The sequence below is a fragment of the Cnephaeus nilssonii genome, assembly GCF_951640355.1.
Source record: "Cnephaeus nilssonii genome assembly, chromosome: 19".
NCBI lineage: Eukaryota > Metazoa > Chordata > Mammalia > Chiroptera > Vespertilionidae > Cnephaeus > Cnephaeus nilssonii.
This window is the reverse complement of record NC_137090.1, coordinates 24,370,301-24,387,801: the sequence shown is the minus strand read 5'-3', so window position 1 is coordinate 24,387,801 and position 17,501 is coordinate 24,370,301. Positions and strand designations below refer to the sequence as shown.

The following is a 17,501-nucleotide window of genomic DNA, read 5'->3' as shown; positions in this document are numbered from 1 at the left end:
GTCCGGAATCTGGCCAAGGTCTCATGTCAAAGTCCATGCTGTGCCTGAGCCCTTCCAGCCTCTGACACACTTGCTGCAGGAGACTGAGCTTGTCAGGAAAGAGCTCGACGAGCCAGGGTCCATTCCATGGCTTCCACAGCCCTGGTGTGAACCATAAATCGAGCTCCTGCCTCAGCAAGAGCTGAAGGACTTACCCTGGGGCCACATAAGGTACTGGACCCATAGGTGGGCCTCAATAGCAGACACACAGTTCCTCAGACATGTGGATCTCATGCATAGCCAGTTCTATGAAATCAGGACAGCACATGTTCTGATGGGTACAGGGCTGAAAACAGGGCAGGCCTCGGGGGCTGTAGCAGGAGAGCCAATGGGCATGGAGGCTGGACCATCAGAGATCCGGGTTATAGGGAGTCAATCGACTGACAGAATTGACCCCCTCACCACCACCTCCACCACTCCTCAGGCTTTTCGTTAATTCCTTTTTTTTTTTTTCTTGGCAGCCCTTGGATGTCAAATCAACCAACAGTCATGAAATGCTGAGGCTGAAGGGCGTGGTCTGCACATCCCAGGAAATCCCGAACAGCCCTGAACCTGTGTCTGTCAAGAGCCTGGACCTTTGACGCCCTTGGGCTTCCTGCTCACCTGCAGTGCTCCTGCTCAGCAATTAGCAAGTCGGCCAGCCGCAGCTTGCTGCAGTGCGGGTGGGTGGGGAGATTCAGCTCCTTCACTGTGACCCTGCTCCCGTTCCACACCATGCTGCAAGGGCAGGAGAGAGTTGGAGCAGAAGGCGGTGAGTATCCAGTTCTCCAGTGAGCAGTTCTCCAGCCAGAGACCAAGTAGGGTTTACACAGAACCTGCAAAGCACCTGTCCAGTCTTTCCTCCTCCTCCCCGCAGGTCCTAAAGCACCTTGAGGAACTTCGTACAGGTGGCAGGAAGTCGCTGAGAGATTTAAGGGCGGGAGTAACTGCCTTATTTTAGAAAGACAATGGTACCAGCAGTGTGGGAAATGGTAGGCAGGGGTGGTCTGGAGAAGGGGAAGCCAGTTAGGAGGCCAGTCTAGGTGAGGGACAGTGATGACTTGGGCAGAGGCCACAGCAATGGATAGAGAGGAGGAAGGACATGATGATGGGCCAGTGGCCTGGGCAGGAAGACGCATATCTGCAGGGACAGAGAGCCTTTTCAGTGTCCAGGTTGAAGGAGGCCAAGAGACCTTGGCCAGGACAACAACTGTGACCCTGCAGGAGGCAGGTCTCCCAGGGACTTTTGTCAGAGCCAAACTCTGTTACGCCTCCGCTGCATTGGTTGGTGAGGGCTGTACCTAACACCAGTTCTGGCTTCTATGGGCACCTCAATACCCTCTGGCCTGTATCAGGGGCCAGACTGTTCCACTACGCTGCCTCTAACTCTCTAGAAAGCAGAGACGTTAAAACACGGCCGTCGCCGAAACCGGTTTGGCTCAGTGGATAGAGCGTCGGCCTGCAGACTGAAAGGTCCCAGGTTCGATTCCGGTCAAGGGCACATACCTTGGTTACGGGTACATCCCCAGTAGGGAGCGTGCAGGAGGCAGCTGGTCGATGTTTCTAACTCTATCTCTCTCCCTTCCTCTCTGTAAAAAAATCAATAAAATAAAATAAAACTTTAAAAAAAAAAACCACAGCCGTGCCCTGACTGGTTTGGCTCAATGGTTAGAGCGTCAGCCTGGGGTCTGAAGGGTTCCAGGTTTGATTCCGGTCAGGGGCATGTACCTTGGTTGCGGGCATATCCCCAGGGGGGTGAGCAGGAGGCAGCTGATCGATGTTTCTCTCTCATTGATGTTTCTGACTCTCTATCCCTTTCCCTTCCTCTCTGTAGAAGATCAATGGAATGAATTTAGAAAAAACAACAACAAAAAACATGGCCGTGATTTGTCTTTCAGAGCAGTAGTTCTGGGCCATTTGGGAATGTCTGTAGACATTGTTACAATCACAACTCGAGGGGGTGGCAAAGAGGGCTGCTACTGGCCTCTAGAGTGGAGACCAGGGTTGCTCCTGAATATCATACAATGCACAGGACAGCCACCACCAACGAAGAATATCTGGCCAAACACTAGTATGTCAATGGTGCCCAGACTGAGAACCCTTGATTCAGATATATGTCCTTCAGTGTTAGGTTCGAAACCCTCCATGCATAAGGAAGTCGCACAAAGCCCATACTCCCCACGGGACTAAATCAGAACTCCCACAGGCCACTCTGCTTACTTGGTCATGACCATGTAGGGGCCACTGCAGAAAGAGAAGGCAGGTTCATCATCAGCTTGAATTACTTCCTTTTCTCCAATTATTGGAAGAGATCCTAAATAGGCCACCCGTGTCCTTGCTGAAAGATAAAACTAAAAGCAAACACAGCTTCAAATTGTGGGGAGGAAAGAGAAAAAGTAAAATTCATCCAGAATCTTATCAGCCAGATACTGATGGCTGCTATTTACCAACTTGCTGAACACCCCCCTAGGAACATTATTCTTAATTTATACTATTTTTAATCTTTCTAGAAACCCTGCAAAGTTCTAATATCCTTCCCCTTTTACTAGTCGGGAAACTGAGGCTCATGGAAAGAGGTCAGACACTTGCCTGAAGCATTGAGCAGGGTTCCCCACAGAACTCAGGCCTGTGTGCAGTCACCATTCCTTCTCCCCCCACATCCACCCCAGGCTACCTTGGCACAACCAACAAACTCAGGGCTGGGGTGAGCTGTCAGCAAACATTACCCAATTACCCAACAACATTTCCTAACTGTCTCTTTCTTCCATGGGCAGAACCAATGATCCAAAAGATACTCAAAACATTTCTCAGTTTAAAATGGCAATTCCTGCCCTGACCGGTTTGGCTCAGTGGATAGAGCGTCGGCCTGGGGACTGAAGGGTCTCAGGTTTGATCCCGGTCCGGGGCATGTGCCTTGGTTGCAGGCACATCCCCAGTAGGGGGTGTGCAGGAGGCGGCTGATCGATGTTTCTCCAGTAGGGGGTGTGCAGGAGGCGGCTGATCAATGTTTCTCTTTCATCAATGTTTCTGACTCTCTATCCCTCTCCCTTCCTCTCTGTCAAAAAATCAATAAAATATATTTAAAAAATAATAATTAAAAAAATAAATAAAATGGCAATTCCTTAAAGGCATGCCAACAACACTCCTAAGCCTTTGGGAGGGCAAGGTCAACCACAAATAAGACTCATGGAGTCAGTGCAGCTCTCTGCCTCTCTACAGGGAGACCATGTTTGGTGCCTTTACTGGGAATTTTAAGGATCATTTTCTAAACTCCTGAAATCTGGCTCAAGGGATCTCTGTAGAGTTTCCACCTTTTTTTTTTTTTTTTTTTTTTTCAGTAAGGAAAGCAATAGTAAGAGGCACTTGTCCTGCAAAAGTGGTAAAGAAAAAGAAAAACCCACTTTGGAGACGATGAGACAGAGGAGCTGGACAAAGCCGAGAGACAGGTCCAGAAGGAGGGCCAGGTGACTCTCCAGTTAGTCCTGCAAACACTGGCTGTCAGTGGCAACCTCTTACCTTCCCAAAGCCAAAGCTGTGGATGTTTTGGGCAGAAATTACTCCAGTTTTACGTAGTCGTTTAGAAGGGCCATTAGGGCTTCTAGAAATGTTTAAAAGAGGAAATAAATAAGGATTAATCACCCAGATCCAGAGGAACAATGATGAATCAAGTTTTTAGAATGAGTAGTGGCTTTTGACTTTTCTACTTAACTTGTTATCATGGAACTACAGGTGATATAAGAGCCAGCCTCTCAGAGGGCACCTGTGATTCTGACCTCCTAGAAATCATGCCCTTGTGTAGCCCCTCACAGGTCATATAGAGCTGACCTGGTAACCCAACAGGATGTTGCAGAAATGACAGTGGTGAGATTTCCAAGAATAAATCAACCAGGGCTTCTGCCCTGATCTCTCTTAGGTCACTTGCTCTGGGTGAGACATACCAATAAGGAAGCCTGACACCGAGCCAGGTGAGTGTGCCATGCCATCGTAGAGCTGGATCCTGCAGCCCCAGTCAAGCCTTCAAGTGATGACAATCCCCACAGACATCTCTACTGAAACTTCTGGAGAAACCCTGAACTACAACCACCCAGCTAAGCCATTCACTGATTCTCGACCAACAGAAATTATGTGAGATACAAATGATTACTACTGTTTGAAACTGCTAAGTTGGGGTGTGGGGGTGACTCATTATGCAGCAATAATGAGTACGGATGGTCAAAGTTGGAAAAAATCATAAAGCTTCTCTTGTCCACCTTTCTCATTTTACAGATGGGGAAAGTGGAGCCTGGGGTCACAGAGCAGCAGCGGGACTAAGCCTGGGACCTAGGTGGTCTGCAAAGATCCTCCTGGTTGGCCAGAAGGTAAGAGAATTGGAACAGGCAGGGGCAAAGAGGCCAGATGAGGAATGTGAGAGTTTATCTTGATAGTCATGGGAACAGACCCTAAGAAGGCTTTTTAGCAGAAAGTGAGTGGCACAACCCAATTTCCATTTTTAACAGGTCATTCTGGATTCTGGATAAAGAACCAAAACCGGCAAGAGAAGCGAGCAGGGGAGCAGTTAGGCATAACTGGTCCTCAAGGGCATCTCTGACTCCTCTCGCCTGAGAAGCCAGCAGCGACCCGGTCATCAGAGGAAAACCAGGACTCCATGTGCACAGGACAGGATGGGGGAGCCCTTCAGAGTGTGGCGAGGCTAGCCACCCTGATTATAAAGACAGCCATCAGAGAAAACCAAAATGAAAAGGATTCTCTGACTACAAACCCTAAGGCAATGAAGTCCCAAGAATTTAAAATAACTCTGAGCCTGTGGCCTGTCTCCTGCAGCTGCCCACCCCAAGTTAGCAGGAAGTCTCTCACACCAGCTCAAAATAGCCTGAGGAACTATAAATTAAGCATTTGTGGTCATTTTCAACCTTAGTTATAAATATGCTTTCCAAGGTTCAAGATATCAAGACAGCAACAAAAACTCCATCCAGAGGCTCTGAGGAAGGGCTTTCTGCTAAGCTGCCCAGACCTGAAGAGTTCCTTCTCTGCTGAGCACAGGGCACCTCCACTGGAGCCCAGAACTCACAGCCCTGGACATTCCTGGAAGGGGAATGGCCATCCTTCTCCAGTGGCCACATCTCCTTCAGAGCTCATCCCTGTGGGGGAGCCAGAGGCTGGAAGGGACTTAGGTGCCCATGCTACAGGGGCCGGTGAGGAGGCTGGGAGATGCAGGATATCCCACTCTGCTCGAGGCAGCACTCACCCCTGCATGAGGCCCCCGAACCGGGGCAGGCTGCAGATGAGCCGCTGAGTGGAGTCCATCTTCTTCAGGAGGTCACAGGAGAAGTCCTGGACGGTGGCCTGCATGTGTGAGGTGCAGCGACGCATGAACTCCACCATCTGCAACACCACAGAGAGGCTCAGTGCCACACAGCAAGGGGCTCCGCCCTTCAGAGGAATTGTGAGGTGGTCTGAGGTGAATGGTCTAGGAGTCGGGAGCCCCCCAACAGGAAAGGGAGGGTCTAAGTGATTTTCCAAAGGTATGAAATGTTTTCAGGGAGATGTTGGCAATAATTTCCTCCAATTCCCTCCTCCTTCAACAGATAAAGAAAGTAGGCAGGAAGAGTGAAATTATTTGTCCAAGTTCTAACAGCTAATGAGCTAGAGAACCAAACGAAGGGCAGTGAGGGGAGAAAACTCTGTCCACCTCCCCCCTCCCCTTGTCCCCAGGACCAGCCTCTAGCCCTGGGCTCCTGGCTCCCAGCCCAGTGCTCGGCCTGGAGGGTGGCTGCAGAGGGGGCCCACCCTTACCAGAGAGCTGCACTCCTTCCCGGCTGTAAGGGCCCACGCCTGCGGGCTTTGACCCTTCTCGTCATGGAGCCGAAGGTCACCCCCTGCATCCAACAGTTTGCTGAGGATCCACTGGTTGCCTGAAAATGCTGCTGCGTGCACAGGGGTACTCCCATCAAAGCAGCGACTGGAGGGGGATACAAGGAGTGTCCATGGCAACACCCCTCCCTTCCACAGAGCAGGGGGGAATGCAATGGGTGACACGAGGCTTCCTTTCTACAGAGGCGACCTTTGGCGATGAGGATTATAATCATGCCATTTGGAAGGTCCCTGGTCTGTGCCAAAATGAGCTTTACACATATACCCTTTCTCCACCCTTACCTCTGCCCTTCAAGGCACTATCATTTCCCAAGTTATAAGTGAGGAACCAAAAGGGCAAAACTGAGGGCCACACCCGGGTATGGGTGTGGTTCCAAATTGGTGTTCTTTCCCCCTCTAATCCCTGACACTGGCTGCCCTGAAAACAATTCATGTTTGCTGAGTCCTGGGCATGTGAGACTGTCTCTATCTCCCAAGTCCTATGGTAGAGGCCCACAGACCTTGGCATGAGCAATCTGGTCAAGAAGGATCTACAAGTCAGAAAAATTTAACCAAAGCCAATAAACTATTTTGGCCCTTATTGTGTCCAAGATACAGCGAGATGTGATCTGTAGCTGTGGTTTCCTAACTTGGCTGCATGACAGAATCACCTGGAGAGCTTTCTCTCTTTAACTGAAAACAAAAACAGCTGACCCGGTGGGGCTCGGTGAACCAGAAGGTTGTGGTTCATTCCCAATCAGGGCACATGCCCGAGCTGTGGACTCGATCCCCAGTAGGGGGCGTGCAGGAGGCAGCCGGTTGATGATTCTTTCTCATCATTGATGTTTCTACCTCTCCCTTCCTCTCTGAAATCAATAAAAACATTTTTTAAAAAAAGAAAATAAAAACAAACACACGAATGGGGAAAGAGAAGTCTAATAAGGAGGAGGAAGAGATAAGAAACATAAAAACATTCTCCCAACTCCAGACCCCACAGATCTCTTGCCCAGAGACGATTACTATATAAGTCTTTGTACCCTCCCAGAAATCTCCTGTGCATATACAGGTAGAATAAGAATGTGTTATATAAACTGTTCTGCACTCAATATATATTTTGAAGAAATTTCCATTTGAGAACATACAGGGTAGGGCAAAAGTAGCTTTGCAGTTGTTCCTATGAAAAATAAAACAACAATTAATAAACAATAATATAAGAATAAACTATTCCACGTACTCACAACTGTAAACCTACTTTTTAAAAACTGTTTTTTGTTTTTATTGATTTTAGAGAGAGAGGAAGGGAGCAGGAGAAAGAAACATCGACATCAACATTGATTAGCTGCCTCCTGCATGCCCCACACTGGGGATCGAGCCCACAACCCAGGCATGTGCCCTGACCGAAATCGAACCATGACCTCCATGATGCTCAACCACAGAGCCACACTGGCTGGGCAGTAATGTGTATTTTTTACAAGTTCCCCAGTTGACACCAATATGCTGGCCTGTCCCCAGGCATCTGGGAACCACTGGGATGGCTCATTTTGAGCCAGCTTCGATTGCTGGGTTTGACAAGCAATGTAGTACACTGTACTTTGAAAACCATAATATCCTCTCTGCTATAAAAACATATTTGTATAATGTTTTACAATCTTCTAATCATTCTTCCCATAAACAGTAAGGAGGGATGAGGGGACAGAGAGGACATTATTTTTCATTTCTCATGAAGGCTAAAAAAGAAAGGAATAATGTTTTTTATACCAAATAAACCTTTCACTTAAAATTTCTGGGCATTAGTTCCCTAATCTGGAATGTTAAAGGTTTTTCTTCTTCTTTTTTATTTGACTTTGAGAGAGAGAGACAGACAGACAGAGAGGCCATGGACTTGTTGTTCCACTTATTTATATATTCACTAGAGGCCCAGTGCATGATTGAATCATGCATGTGTAGGGTCCCCTACACGCTTTCGCTTTTCGCAGTGGAGCTGGGTGCCTGTCCGCTGGTGCACCAGGCCTTTCAGAAGCCTCCGGCATGGCGGAGGCTTCTGAAAGGCCTGGTGCCGGAGCAGACAGGCACCCAGCTCCCACGCTTTTGATGGTCCATGGCCGCTGAGGGGGCTACCCTGCTGTTGAAAGGCACAGGGGAGCCCCCGTCAGTGCCAGCGGATCCGTGCCTCTCAATGGCCAGATAGGCCACCCCGAGTCCCGCCCCCCAGCCTCCCGCCGCCCAATCGTGGGCGTAGCAGAGTGATGGTAATTTACATGTTACTCTATTATTAGATAGGATTGGTTGATTCTTGTATGTGTCCTGACTGGTACAAGATCTTCAATCCTGGCTCATAGGGATGCTGCTCCAACCAACTGACCCACTGAATCAGGGCTGGAAAACTTAATCTTTAAAGAATCCAGCACCCTTGCTGGACAGCTGAGTTGGTTAGAGCATCATCCTGATATGCAAAGGTTGCAGGTTCAATCCCCTCAGTCAGGACACATACAAGAATTAACCAATGAAGGCATAAGTAAGTGGAATAATAAATCCATGTTTCTCTCCCCCACCCTTTCCTCTCTCTCTAAAATCAATAATCAATTTTTTAAAAAGAAGAAAACAGCCTAAACAGGTTTGGCTCAGTGGATAGAGCGTCGGCCTGCGGACTGAAGGGTCCCGGGTTCGATTCCGGTCAAGGGCATGTACCTTGGTTGCGGGCACATCCCCAGTGAGGGGGGTACAGGAGGCAGCTGATCGATGTTTTCTCTTATCGATGTTTCTAACTCTCTATCCCTCTCCCTTCCTCTCTGTAAAGAATCAATAATATATATATATATATATATATATATATATATATATGTATGTGTGTATATATATATATATATATATATATATATATATGAACAGCAATAAACCTCTACAAAACAAATGTAAATGCAAATGACTGGAAAATGTTGCATTTTTGGTTGTGGAACTGCAGGGAGTCCCAAATGGCCTCCCTATAGAGCTGTTTTCTACAAACATCAGGTGAGGGAGTCCTTTATTTCTGAACTTTGAAATTAAACAATACAGTAGAGACAGGAGCGTGTATGTTAGTCTAGAGAAATTCTGGATGGAAACACAGCAAAAATTTTCTTTGTATTATCTCTTGGTTACAGAATTCTCATACTGATTGTTTTTTGTGGTGTTTTTTCTTTTTCCGAAGTTTTCTCCCACTAAGTAAGCAATCTTATAACAGAAAAGAGAACAACAACAGAAAAGTAAAACTTTTTGACATCAATATGGTTTGTTAAATACCTTGAACAGGACCTCTTTATGTAATATGGGCAAGCTACTATATGACTTTTATGATTGGTTCACATTCTGGCATAACTATGAAAATTATATTGAATCATGTAAGCATTCAAAACCTGTTTGTTTCTATCCTGTGTGAACTGCAAAAATACATGCTGTCTCATCTCTGTCGAGGAGGTAGTTGTAAAGATCTAGAGAGCTTAGTGTCTGGAACGGCTCTGGGAAAATCAAAAGTGTTCAGTAAAGCTGATTCATTACATTGTGTTGCTGTATCCACATTAAAATTTGGACCAACTATTAATCGCAGATTCTTTTAAACAACAACTACAAGAGCCAGGCAAAAATCATCCTGATAAAGTGATGCCAAGTATATTAACTGGTAAAAACTGCTTAAATAAATCATACAAATTATAACCTGGGGTAAAATATGAAACCATGCTGTTAATGACTAACTAGTTAATAAATGCATGAATGACTAAATAAGTTTCACTTATTTCATAGTGCCAAGGAAAACTGCTTTTATTAACAGTTGGAGGTATGTTTCAACATACACATACAACTGTATGTCATTGACATAAGTTAGTAAAAGTTATTTTAATATCCTGTCAGATTAGTTTCCAAATGCCCTAACTCATCTTAAAAGCATACACTACTATTTATTTTCTAGATAATAGAAAATTATCTACTTACTGATTTGGATCTGATCCATAATCCACCAGAATATCAACTAATTTTGTAAGGCCCAATAATGATGCAAGGAAAAGTGCTGTCTGGCCCAAGGAGTTAACTGCATCAACATAAATTCCTGCAAAGCAAATACCAGGATCAATGTAAAGAACAGGACATTTTCTGAGATAAAACTAGGAAAATTCATATGAAGGGGCAAAAAATCAAAATTACTTTTACAGCACTTATATGTATTACTACTGCAAACTGTTTCTCAAAAAAGAAAAGCCCTATGTGAGCTGGTTTGACTCAGTGGATAAAGCATCAGCCTGCAGACTAAAGGGTCCCAGGTTCAATTCCGGTCAAGGGCACATGCCTGGGTCTCTTTCATCATTGATGTTTCTATCTCCCTTTCCCTCTCCCTTCCTCTCTGAAATAAAAAAATATATATATTTTTTTAAAAAAACAAAAAAATGTTATTTACTGCCTGGCCAACCTATGAAACAGAAAGTCATGGTTCCTGGTCAGGGCATCCCCAGTGAGCAGGAGGTAGATGATCTATTATTCTCTCTCATCATTGATGTTTCTCTCTCTCTCTCTCTCTGAAATCAATTTTAAAAAACACGTTATTCATTCAGGAAGTTGCACTGAAGCATTTTACCACTTCCTGTGTGGAAAAAAAAAATTTTTTTTAACCTACAGAGGGCATGAGGGAATGGGGTGGTGGTAATAATGATACTCTGTTAGGGTGGGGACAGTAATATAAAATATTTACTTGGAACAGAAGGCCTTATCTTTTTACCCCATTAAAATATAAAGTTAATTTGATGGGGAAAGAGGTCAATACCCAAAGTTGTTTGTTTGTTTTTTTAAATATATTTTCTTGATTTTTTACAGAGAGGAAGGGAAAGGGATAGAGAGCCAGAAACATCAATGAGAGAGAAATACCAATCAGCTGCCTCCTGCACACTCCCTACCGGGGATGTGCCCGCAACCAAGGTATATCCCCCTTACCGGAACCAAACCGGGGACCCTTCAGTCCGCAGGCCGATGTTCCATCCACTCAGGCAAACCGGCTAGGGCCAAAGTTTTTTTTTGTTTTTGTTTTTAATGTAAAGGTTTGTTTTATTTCTACTGGGGAAAAGAGGAGGATAAATAGAACTGTTTTCCAATTTGCTCTCCACTGTGTACACACATACCCGCACACATACAAAAACATACACAAATGCACACCAAAAATACCCCAAACAAAAAACCAAAACACACACACACAAGAATCAAAACACTCTCAAAGTGCACCAATACTTCTTATTAAGATCCTAGGAGGAAGTACAAAATGCAAAATCAAATGACGAAAAATGCTAAACAAACAGCATTATTAATATACAAAATATTTGTATTACTGAACCAGTAACAGTTGATGTTCTTCGTGTTGGTAAAACTTTGGAGCCACATAGCTGATTTGTTAAGTCTAGTCCATGCCAGCTTCCAAAAACCAGAAAAGAATGAAGTTAGCTTCATTCTTTGATGCCCCATCAAAATTTTCTACAAGATCTGGAACATCATCATCTTCCTCTTCAATGTCTTCTGGTTTGGGGGCTTTGTTATCCAACACTCACCCAGGGAACTAATTGTTCTGTTAACTTCCTAAAGTTTGTTAAGCTGTCAGCACCAAGCTGACATAATATCCCAGGAAGCATTTCTGTGAATGGTTTGGCTTCTGCATGACCCATAGTTGCAAAAGTGTTAGCAGAAAGGGAAGCTTGGGTTTTGGTATTACTGAAATAACTACCCCATCATCTTTAATCATGTTTACCTTTTAAATACCAACTGTATTATTCACAATCAGTCTTTTGTCACCAGCTATAGCTTTTCTATGTACAACCTCCTTCTGTGAGTTGTACCTTTGGTGCCTACCCAGACCTGAGCCAAAAGTTAGACAAATTTCCCCTAAACCCCTCTGTTGGAAAAAAAGAAAACAATTCAATGGTCAACAAACAGCATGGCTACCCACACCCTAAAAGAAAGCTGAAAACCAATCAAAACCTATTTTTGTATCTTTAAAAAAACCACTCAGACGGCGTCCTTTCCCTCTTTCCTTCCCAAGGGAAGAGAAGAACGATCATCAATGGCTAATGGCAGTTGCAGAAGCAACACCAAGAGCCAGCTTCACGCTCAGGAAAGAACGCTGCGCCTCCTCCTCGTGGTTTCGGGTGCTCTACACGATCAGAGAAACTTCTCTAGTAACGAACTATAGAAATGATCCCTGAAAGTATAGTCTTAACCCAGTGCTGTGGGCTTTTCCGAAGTGAACGAAACCCACACATATTACAGTGATGGCGAATTTTTCTAAAGTGGTGCTATGCTACCCATACATATACTGCCACGTATTCTCTCAAAATTTTTTCATTCAGAAAGCTCGACAAAGTGTTTTAAATCCTCTAGCGTTTCCAAAAACAGTTCAAGCTGACATTTTAATTAGCATACAATTGCCAAACAGCCAATCACACGCCACTAATTACCAGCCCCGCCCCGCCTCTCCCGCGGTTCCAGTTCCGCAGCGTCGTTTACCACGTAAACGCTGACACCAACCAAGGGCGCGGGCGCGGGCGTGTGGGGCACAAGCCTCAGTTTAGACCTCTGCGTGGAAGCGGGGACCTTTCACAAGAAAAACATACAAGTGGAAGATAAAAGCGTGACCCAAAGCAGAACTCTGACATTTGCAAAGCACGCCTTATTTTTTTATTTTGTCCTGTATTATATAAATGTTTCCCAAATCAAATGATCATTAGGTACATAAAAATTGTAAATTGTGTTTAAGTAAGCAGGACAATACATACATCTATTTAAAGAAAAAGAAAAAGAAAAAATACCCACCCCAGCCAGTGTGGCTCAGTGGTTGAACATGGACCTATGAACCAGGAGTTCACCATTGGGGTCTCAGGCTCCATCCCCAGCAGGGGACCTGTGAGAGGCAACCAATCCAAGATTCTCTCTCATCATTGATGTTTCTATCTCTCCCTCCCCCTTCCTCTCTTAAATAAACAAAAATATATATTTTTTTAAAAAGAAGAGGCCATCTACATAATTTTAAAAAACCTCTTTCTCTTTCCCCTAAGAAAGTACATCCCAACCCAAAAATTAACCTTTCTTTTCTTTCACTACTAACTCCTTTGGCACACCCTACTTCCTAATAAAAACTTTGTTTTGTACTCCTCAAAGAATGGGCTGATGCCTAATTCATGAATTACTTAATAAAGCTGATTAGGTCTTAGATATACTTGTTTGAATTTTGTGGGGTTTTTTGTTGTTAATTCTTTTTAAAAATATATATTTTATTGATCTTTTTACAAAGAGGAAGGGAGAGGGATAGAGAGTTAGAAACATCAATCAGCTCCCTCCTGCACGCCCCCAACTGGGGATCGAGCCTGCAACTAAGGTACATGCCCTTGACAGGAATTGAACCCGGGACCTTTCAGTCCACAGCACAACGCTCTATCCACTGAGCCAAACTGGTCAGGGCTTTTGTTGTTAATTCTCAGGATATTTTCTTTTCCATTGATTTTTAGAGAGAGTGGAAGGGTGAGAGAGAGAGAGAGAGGGAGGGAGGGGAGAGAGATGGATATGAGACATTGATTGGTTGCCTCCCACAGGCACCCCTGTTAAGGCAAGAAAGTCAAACCTGAAACCCAGGTATGGGCCCTTGACCAGGAGTCAGACCCACCACTCTTCAGTGCTCGGGGTGACACTTTTACCACTGAGCAAAACTGGCCAGAGATGAATTTTGTTTTTGTTTTTGTTTTTTTTAATAGGGAGAGGGATAGAGAATTAGAAACATCGATGACAGCGAAACATCGATCAGCTGCCTCCTGTACCCTCCCCACTGGGGTACATGCCCTTGACCGGAATCGAACCTCGGACCCTTGAGTCTGCAGGCTGACGCTCTATCCACTGAGCCAAACCGGTCAGGGCTGAATTTTGTTTTTAAACAAATAATTCCCCTGCTTAAAGCTTCCTAGCTTCCCAGCTCTTGGGCCAAAAATGAAACATATCTTGCCCGCTTGGTGTGGCTCAGTGGTTGAACTAGGAGGCCACGGTGAGGGCACATGCCCAGGTTTCCCCTCTCCCTTCCTCTCTGAAATCAATAAAAACATATTAAAAATAAATAAATAAAACCTATCTAAATAGCTTATAAGGCCCTGCATATCTGTCTCCCCTACCAGACCGTCTCCCTAATCTGTAGGGTAGGGACTTTTCTAATTTGCTGGAGGCAATCCATCCATGTTTCCATTGATGTCTCTTCTTCCCCAATCCCTTCAATAAAAACATACCTTTGGATGATTAAAAAACAAAACAAAGAGGAACAAACCAAAACTCCAGATGCAGAAAATTAACAAAGGATTGTGCCAAAAAGATATGGATATTAAATGCTAAATAATGGTTGAAAAAAATAAAACAGCGTGAGCATCTAACCTATGAACCCATAAATCACGGATGGATTCACATGCCTGGGTTGAGAGCAGTGTGAGGCTGCTAACCAATGATTGATTTTAGAGAGAGATAGAAACATCAAAGCCTATCTTAAATAAATAAGTAAATAAATAAGTAGACATGATGAAAACAAGGTTGACACACTTTGGCTCAGTTGGTTGGAGCCTCATCCCATGCATTGGAACAACCCTAACTGTTCAGAATGCCTCATCAGGTGAGAGTATATACAGGAACCAACCAATAGAGTAACAAAGCCAAGTACTTATCTCCCCCTTAAAAGTCCTTTCTTTAAATGTCGGCAAAATAAGAATCACCTTTCAAAAGGAATGCTGCGAGAAATCACTCATGAATATCGCCAATTATACTGACATTTAAACATAAGGAACAGGAAGCCACTCAGATTGCATTCCCTCCCTCTTACTCTCCCATTAGGAAGAGAAGAGCGATCATCAATGGCTAATGGCAGTTGCAGAAACAACACCAAGAGCCAGCTTCACGCTCAGGAGAGAACGCTACACCTCCTCCTCGTGGTTTCGGGTGCTCTACACGATCAGAGAAACTTCTCTAGTAACGAACTATAGAAATGATCCCTGAAAGTATAGTCTTAAGTTAGAGTCCCCAGCTTCTGGTGGGTCTACAGCAGCTACACACATTTTAGTCATGGTGACATTATTTAGGTCAATTTAACCTTACAAATTATGCGCTATTTAATATTTTATAAAAATTCCACTCAATGGCAAAGTTTAAAACATCATTTTCACTTGTAAATTTATAAAAAACACTTCAAAACAACAATATTAGCATAGGGCTTATTAACATAGAGTTTCCTACTAGCAGCCAATCACATGTTGCAGGCAACTTACTCTAGCCCAGAGCAAGATACTATTATCCTGCCCACCACACCAGGCACCACCTGGGTCCAGGGCGTCAGGCCAATCAGGAGTGAGTATGCAAATGAACCCAACCAAGATGGCTGTGGCCAACGAGAGAGCGGGAGAGAGGCTTGGGTTTCCCGGGCGATGGAGGAAGCTAAGCTTTCTGCACACCCTGGCCGGCCCAGGCCTCTGCTTATGGCTACAAAGTTTCAATTATAGAAGATAAATAAATCCCAACAAAAGTGGTGGCAGCCACGGAGCTGGAGAGAGCAGGAGGCTGGGGTTGCCCCCGGCAATGGAGGAAGCCAAGCTTCTGAAGCCCTGGCCTGCTTTGACCTCCGCTTAAGCCTACAAAGTTTCAATTATAGAAGATAAATAAATCCCAGATATCAGGGCCTCTGCTTGGGTCGCCAGGGGGCGTGGCCGGCCTGCAAACCACCACAGGCCCCTAGCCCAGGCCGCCCCACACCCCAAGGGAACCCCCACCCTGATCCGGGACACCCTTCAGGGCAAACCAGCTGGCCCCACCCCTGCACCAGGCCTCTATCCTATCTAATAAAAGAGAAATATGCAGATTGACCATCAGTCCAACATACAAGATGGCTGCCCCCATGTGGTCAAAGATCCTGCCCCCATGTGGACACAAGATGGCCACCACAAGATGGCCAGCAGGAGAGGGCAGTTGGGGGCAATCAAGCCTGCAGGGGAGGGCAGTTAGGGGTGATCAGGTCGGCAGAGGAGGGAAGTTGGGGGCAAACAGGCTGGCAGGGGAGCAGTTAGACATCAATCAGGCTGTCAGGGAAGGATTAGGGGGTGATCAGGCTGGCAGGCAGAAGCGGTTAGGGGCAATCAGGAAGGCAGGCAGGTGAGCAGTTGGGAGCCAGCAGTCCTGGATTGTGAGAGGGATGTCCGACTGCCTGCCACACACACACACACACACACACACACACACACACACACACACACCCCGTGCACAAATTTTGTGCACTGGGCCTCTAGTCCTTTATATTAAACCAGGAATGGTAAGTAAAATGTTTCCTTGAATTCTGTGAGTCACTAGCAAATTATTGAACCTGGGTAAGGTTAAGAGCAGATTAGATACGACAGAGGAAGAGTCATCAAAATGACAATAGAAGAAAATTCTTAACAGAGCTTTGAGGATTGTGGGACAATACAAAAAGTCTGACATAAATATAAGTGGATTTCCAGAAGGTGGGGAGAGAATGGAACAGAAACAGTGCCTGAAGAAATAATGACAGAAAGGTTCCCAAATTTGTAAAAGATATTAATTTGCATATTCAAGGTAAGCAAACCCAGGCAGGAAAAATATAAAGAAAATCACCGTTAGACCGCCATATCAAACCACTTAATTTCTTTAAGAGTATATATGATTCTTCAAATAAAAAATTATAAACTTATACAAATATAACACTTACAGAATCTTTATAATAAAGGATGGGGGAAGGGGAGAAATGAGCCTGTATGGTTGAAATTTGTATTATGTGAAGTGGTACAAGATTAAGTAGACTGTGAAAAATTAAAGATACATTATTATAACCACTAGAGAACCATTAAAAATATGATACAGAGAAGTGTAGCTACAAAGCCAGTATCAATAGTTCCCTAGGATAAGACCTCTATTAAACAATATGACTGCATTGGTAGGAAACATCTCATCTCATTAATTTAACTTCTGATTTCCCCAAGAATAGTTTTTAGGAATGACCTGTTTTTCCTTCCAACGCTATTCAGAAATGTGGACCCAGTTGCATCTGCCATTTCAACACAGGACCTACCTTTCTTAAGAATCTTCTTCACTTTTATATAGCTCCCTTCTCTAACATATTCATGAAGCTGAGCTTCCAAGGAGTCATCTTTTAAGGAACCAAGCCGAACAGGACAGGGAACCGGAAGCTGAACTGCCCGAGACATCCTGTTTCAAAAGAAAGCAACATGCTCATTCTAACTGAATCAGAAATGCAAGCAAGCAACTTGGATTCTTTCACCACTTCTTTTTGTTTTTAATTTAAAAAAAACATTTTACACACATTTCTTTAACTTTTTTTCCATTTTCATTTATAATGAACAGGATTAGGGAAATGATTACTGAAATTCTACAAGATTAACGTTTATTCTCAATGTTACTGTTGAAATGAAAGACCTGAATATGTTTGTTACTAATTCTCAGGACTGAAATAGTAATGACTACTAGGAAGGAAAATTAGAAATAAGCATGTTTGTGTCTGGCTGGTGTGCTCAGTGGTTGAGCATCAACCTATGAACCCAGAGATCGTTCAATTTCTGGTCAGGGCACTTGCCCAAGTT

At 44.5% G+C, this 17,501-nt stretch overlaps 1 protein-coding gene and 1 pseudogene across 2 annotated transcripts in view; both read right to left on the bottom strand.

The window, feature by feature from the left end:
* TEX14 (testis expressed 14, intercellular bridge forming factor) overlaps positions 1–17,108 on the bottom strand; it is a gene marked incomplete at its 5' end in the record, with an annotated part of 74,091 nt that extends 56,983 nt beyond the window's left edge. Inside the window, 7 exons of the mRNA XM_079796794.1 lie at positions 643–756; positions 2,239–2,369; positions 3,535–3,616; positions 5,264–5,400; positions 5,812–5,977; positions 9,835–9,949; positions 16,973–17,108. Coding sequence (XP_079652920.1) covers positions 643–756; positions 2,239–2,369; positions 3,535–3,616; positions 5,264–5,400; positions 5,812–5,977; positions 9,835–9,949; positions 16,973–17,108 — 881 coding nt within the window. The remainder of the gene's footprint in view (positions 1–642; positions 757–2,238; positions 2,370–3,534; positions 3,617–5,263; positions 5,401–5,811; positions 5,978–9,834; positions 9,950–16,972) is intronic.
* Positions 11,282–12,077, bottom strand: LOC307115356 (transcription factor BTF3 homolog 4-like; annotated as a pseudogene). Its single transcript has one exon. The product of its transcript is annotated as a transcription factor BTF3 homolog 4-like (transcript).
* Positions 17,109–17,501: the final 393 nt, after the last annotated feature.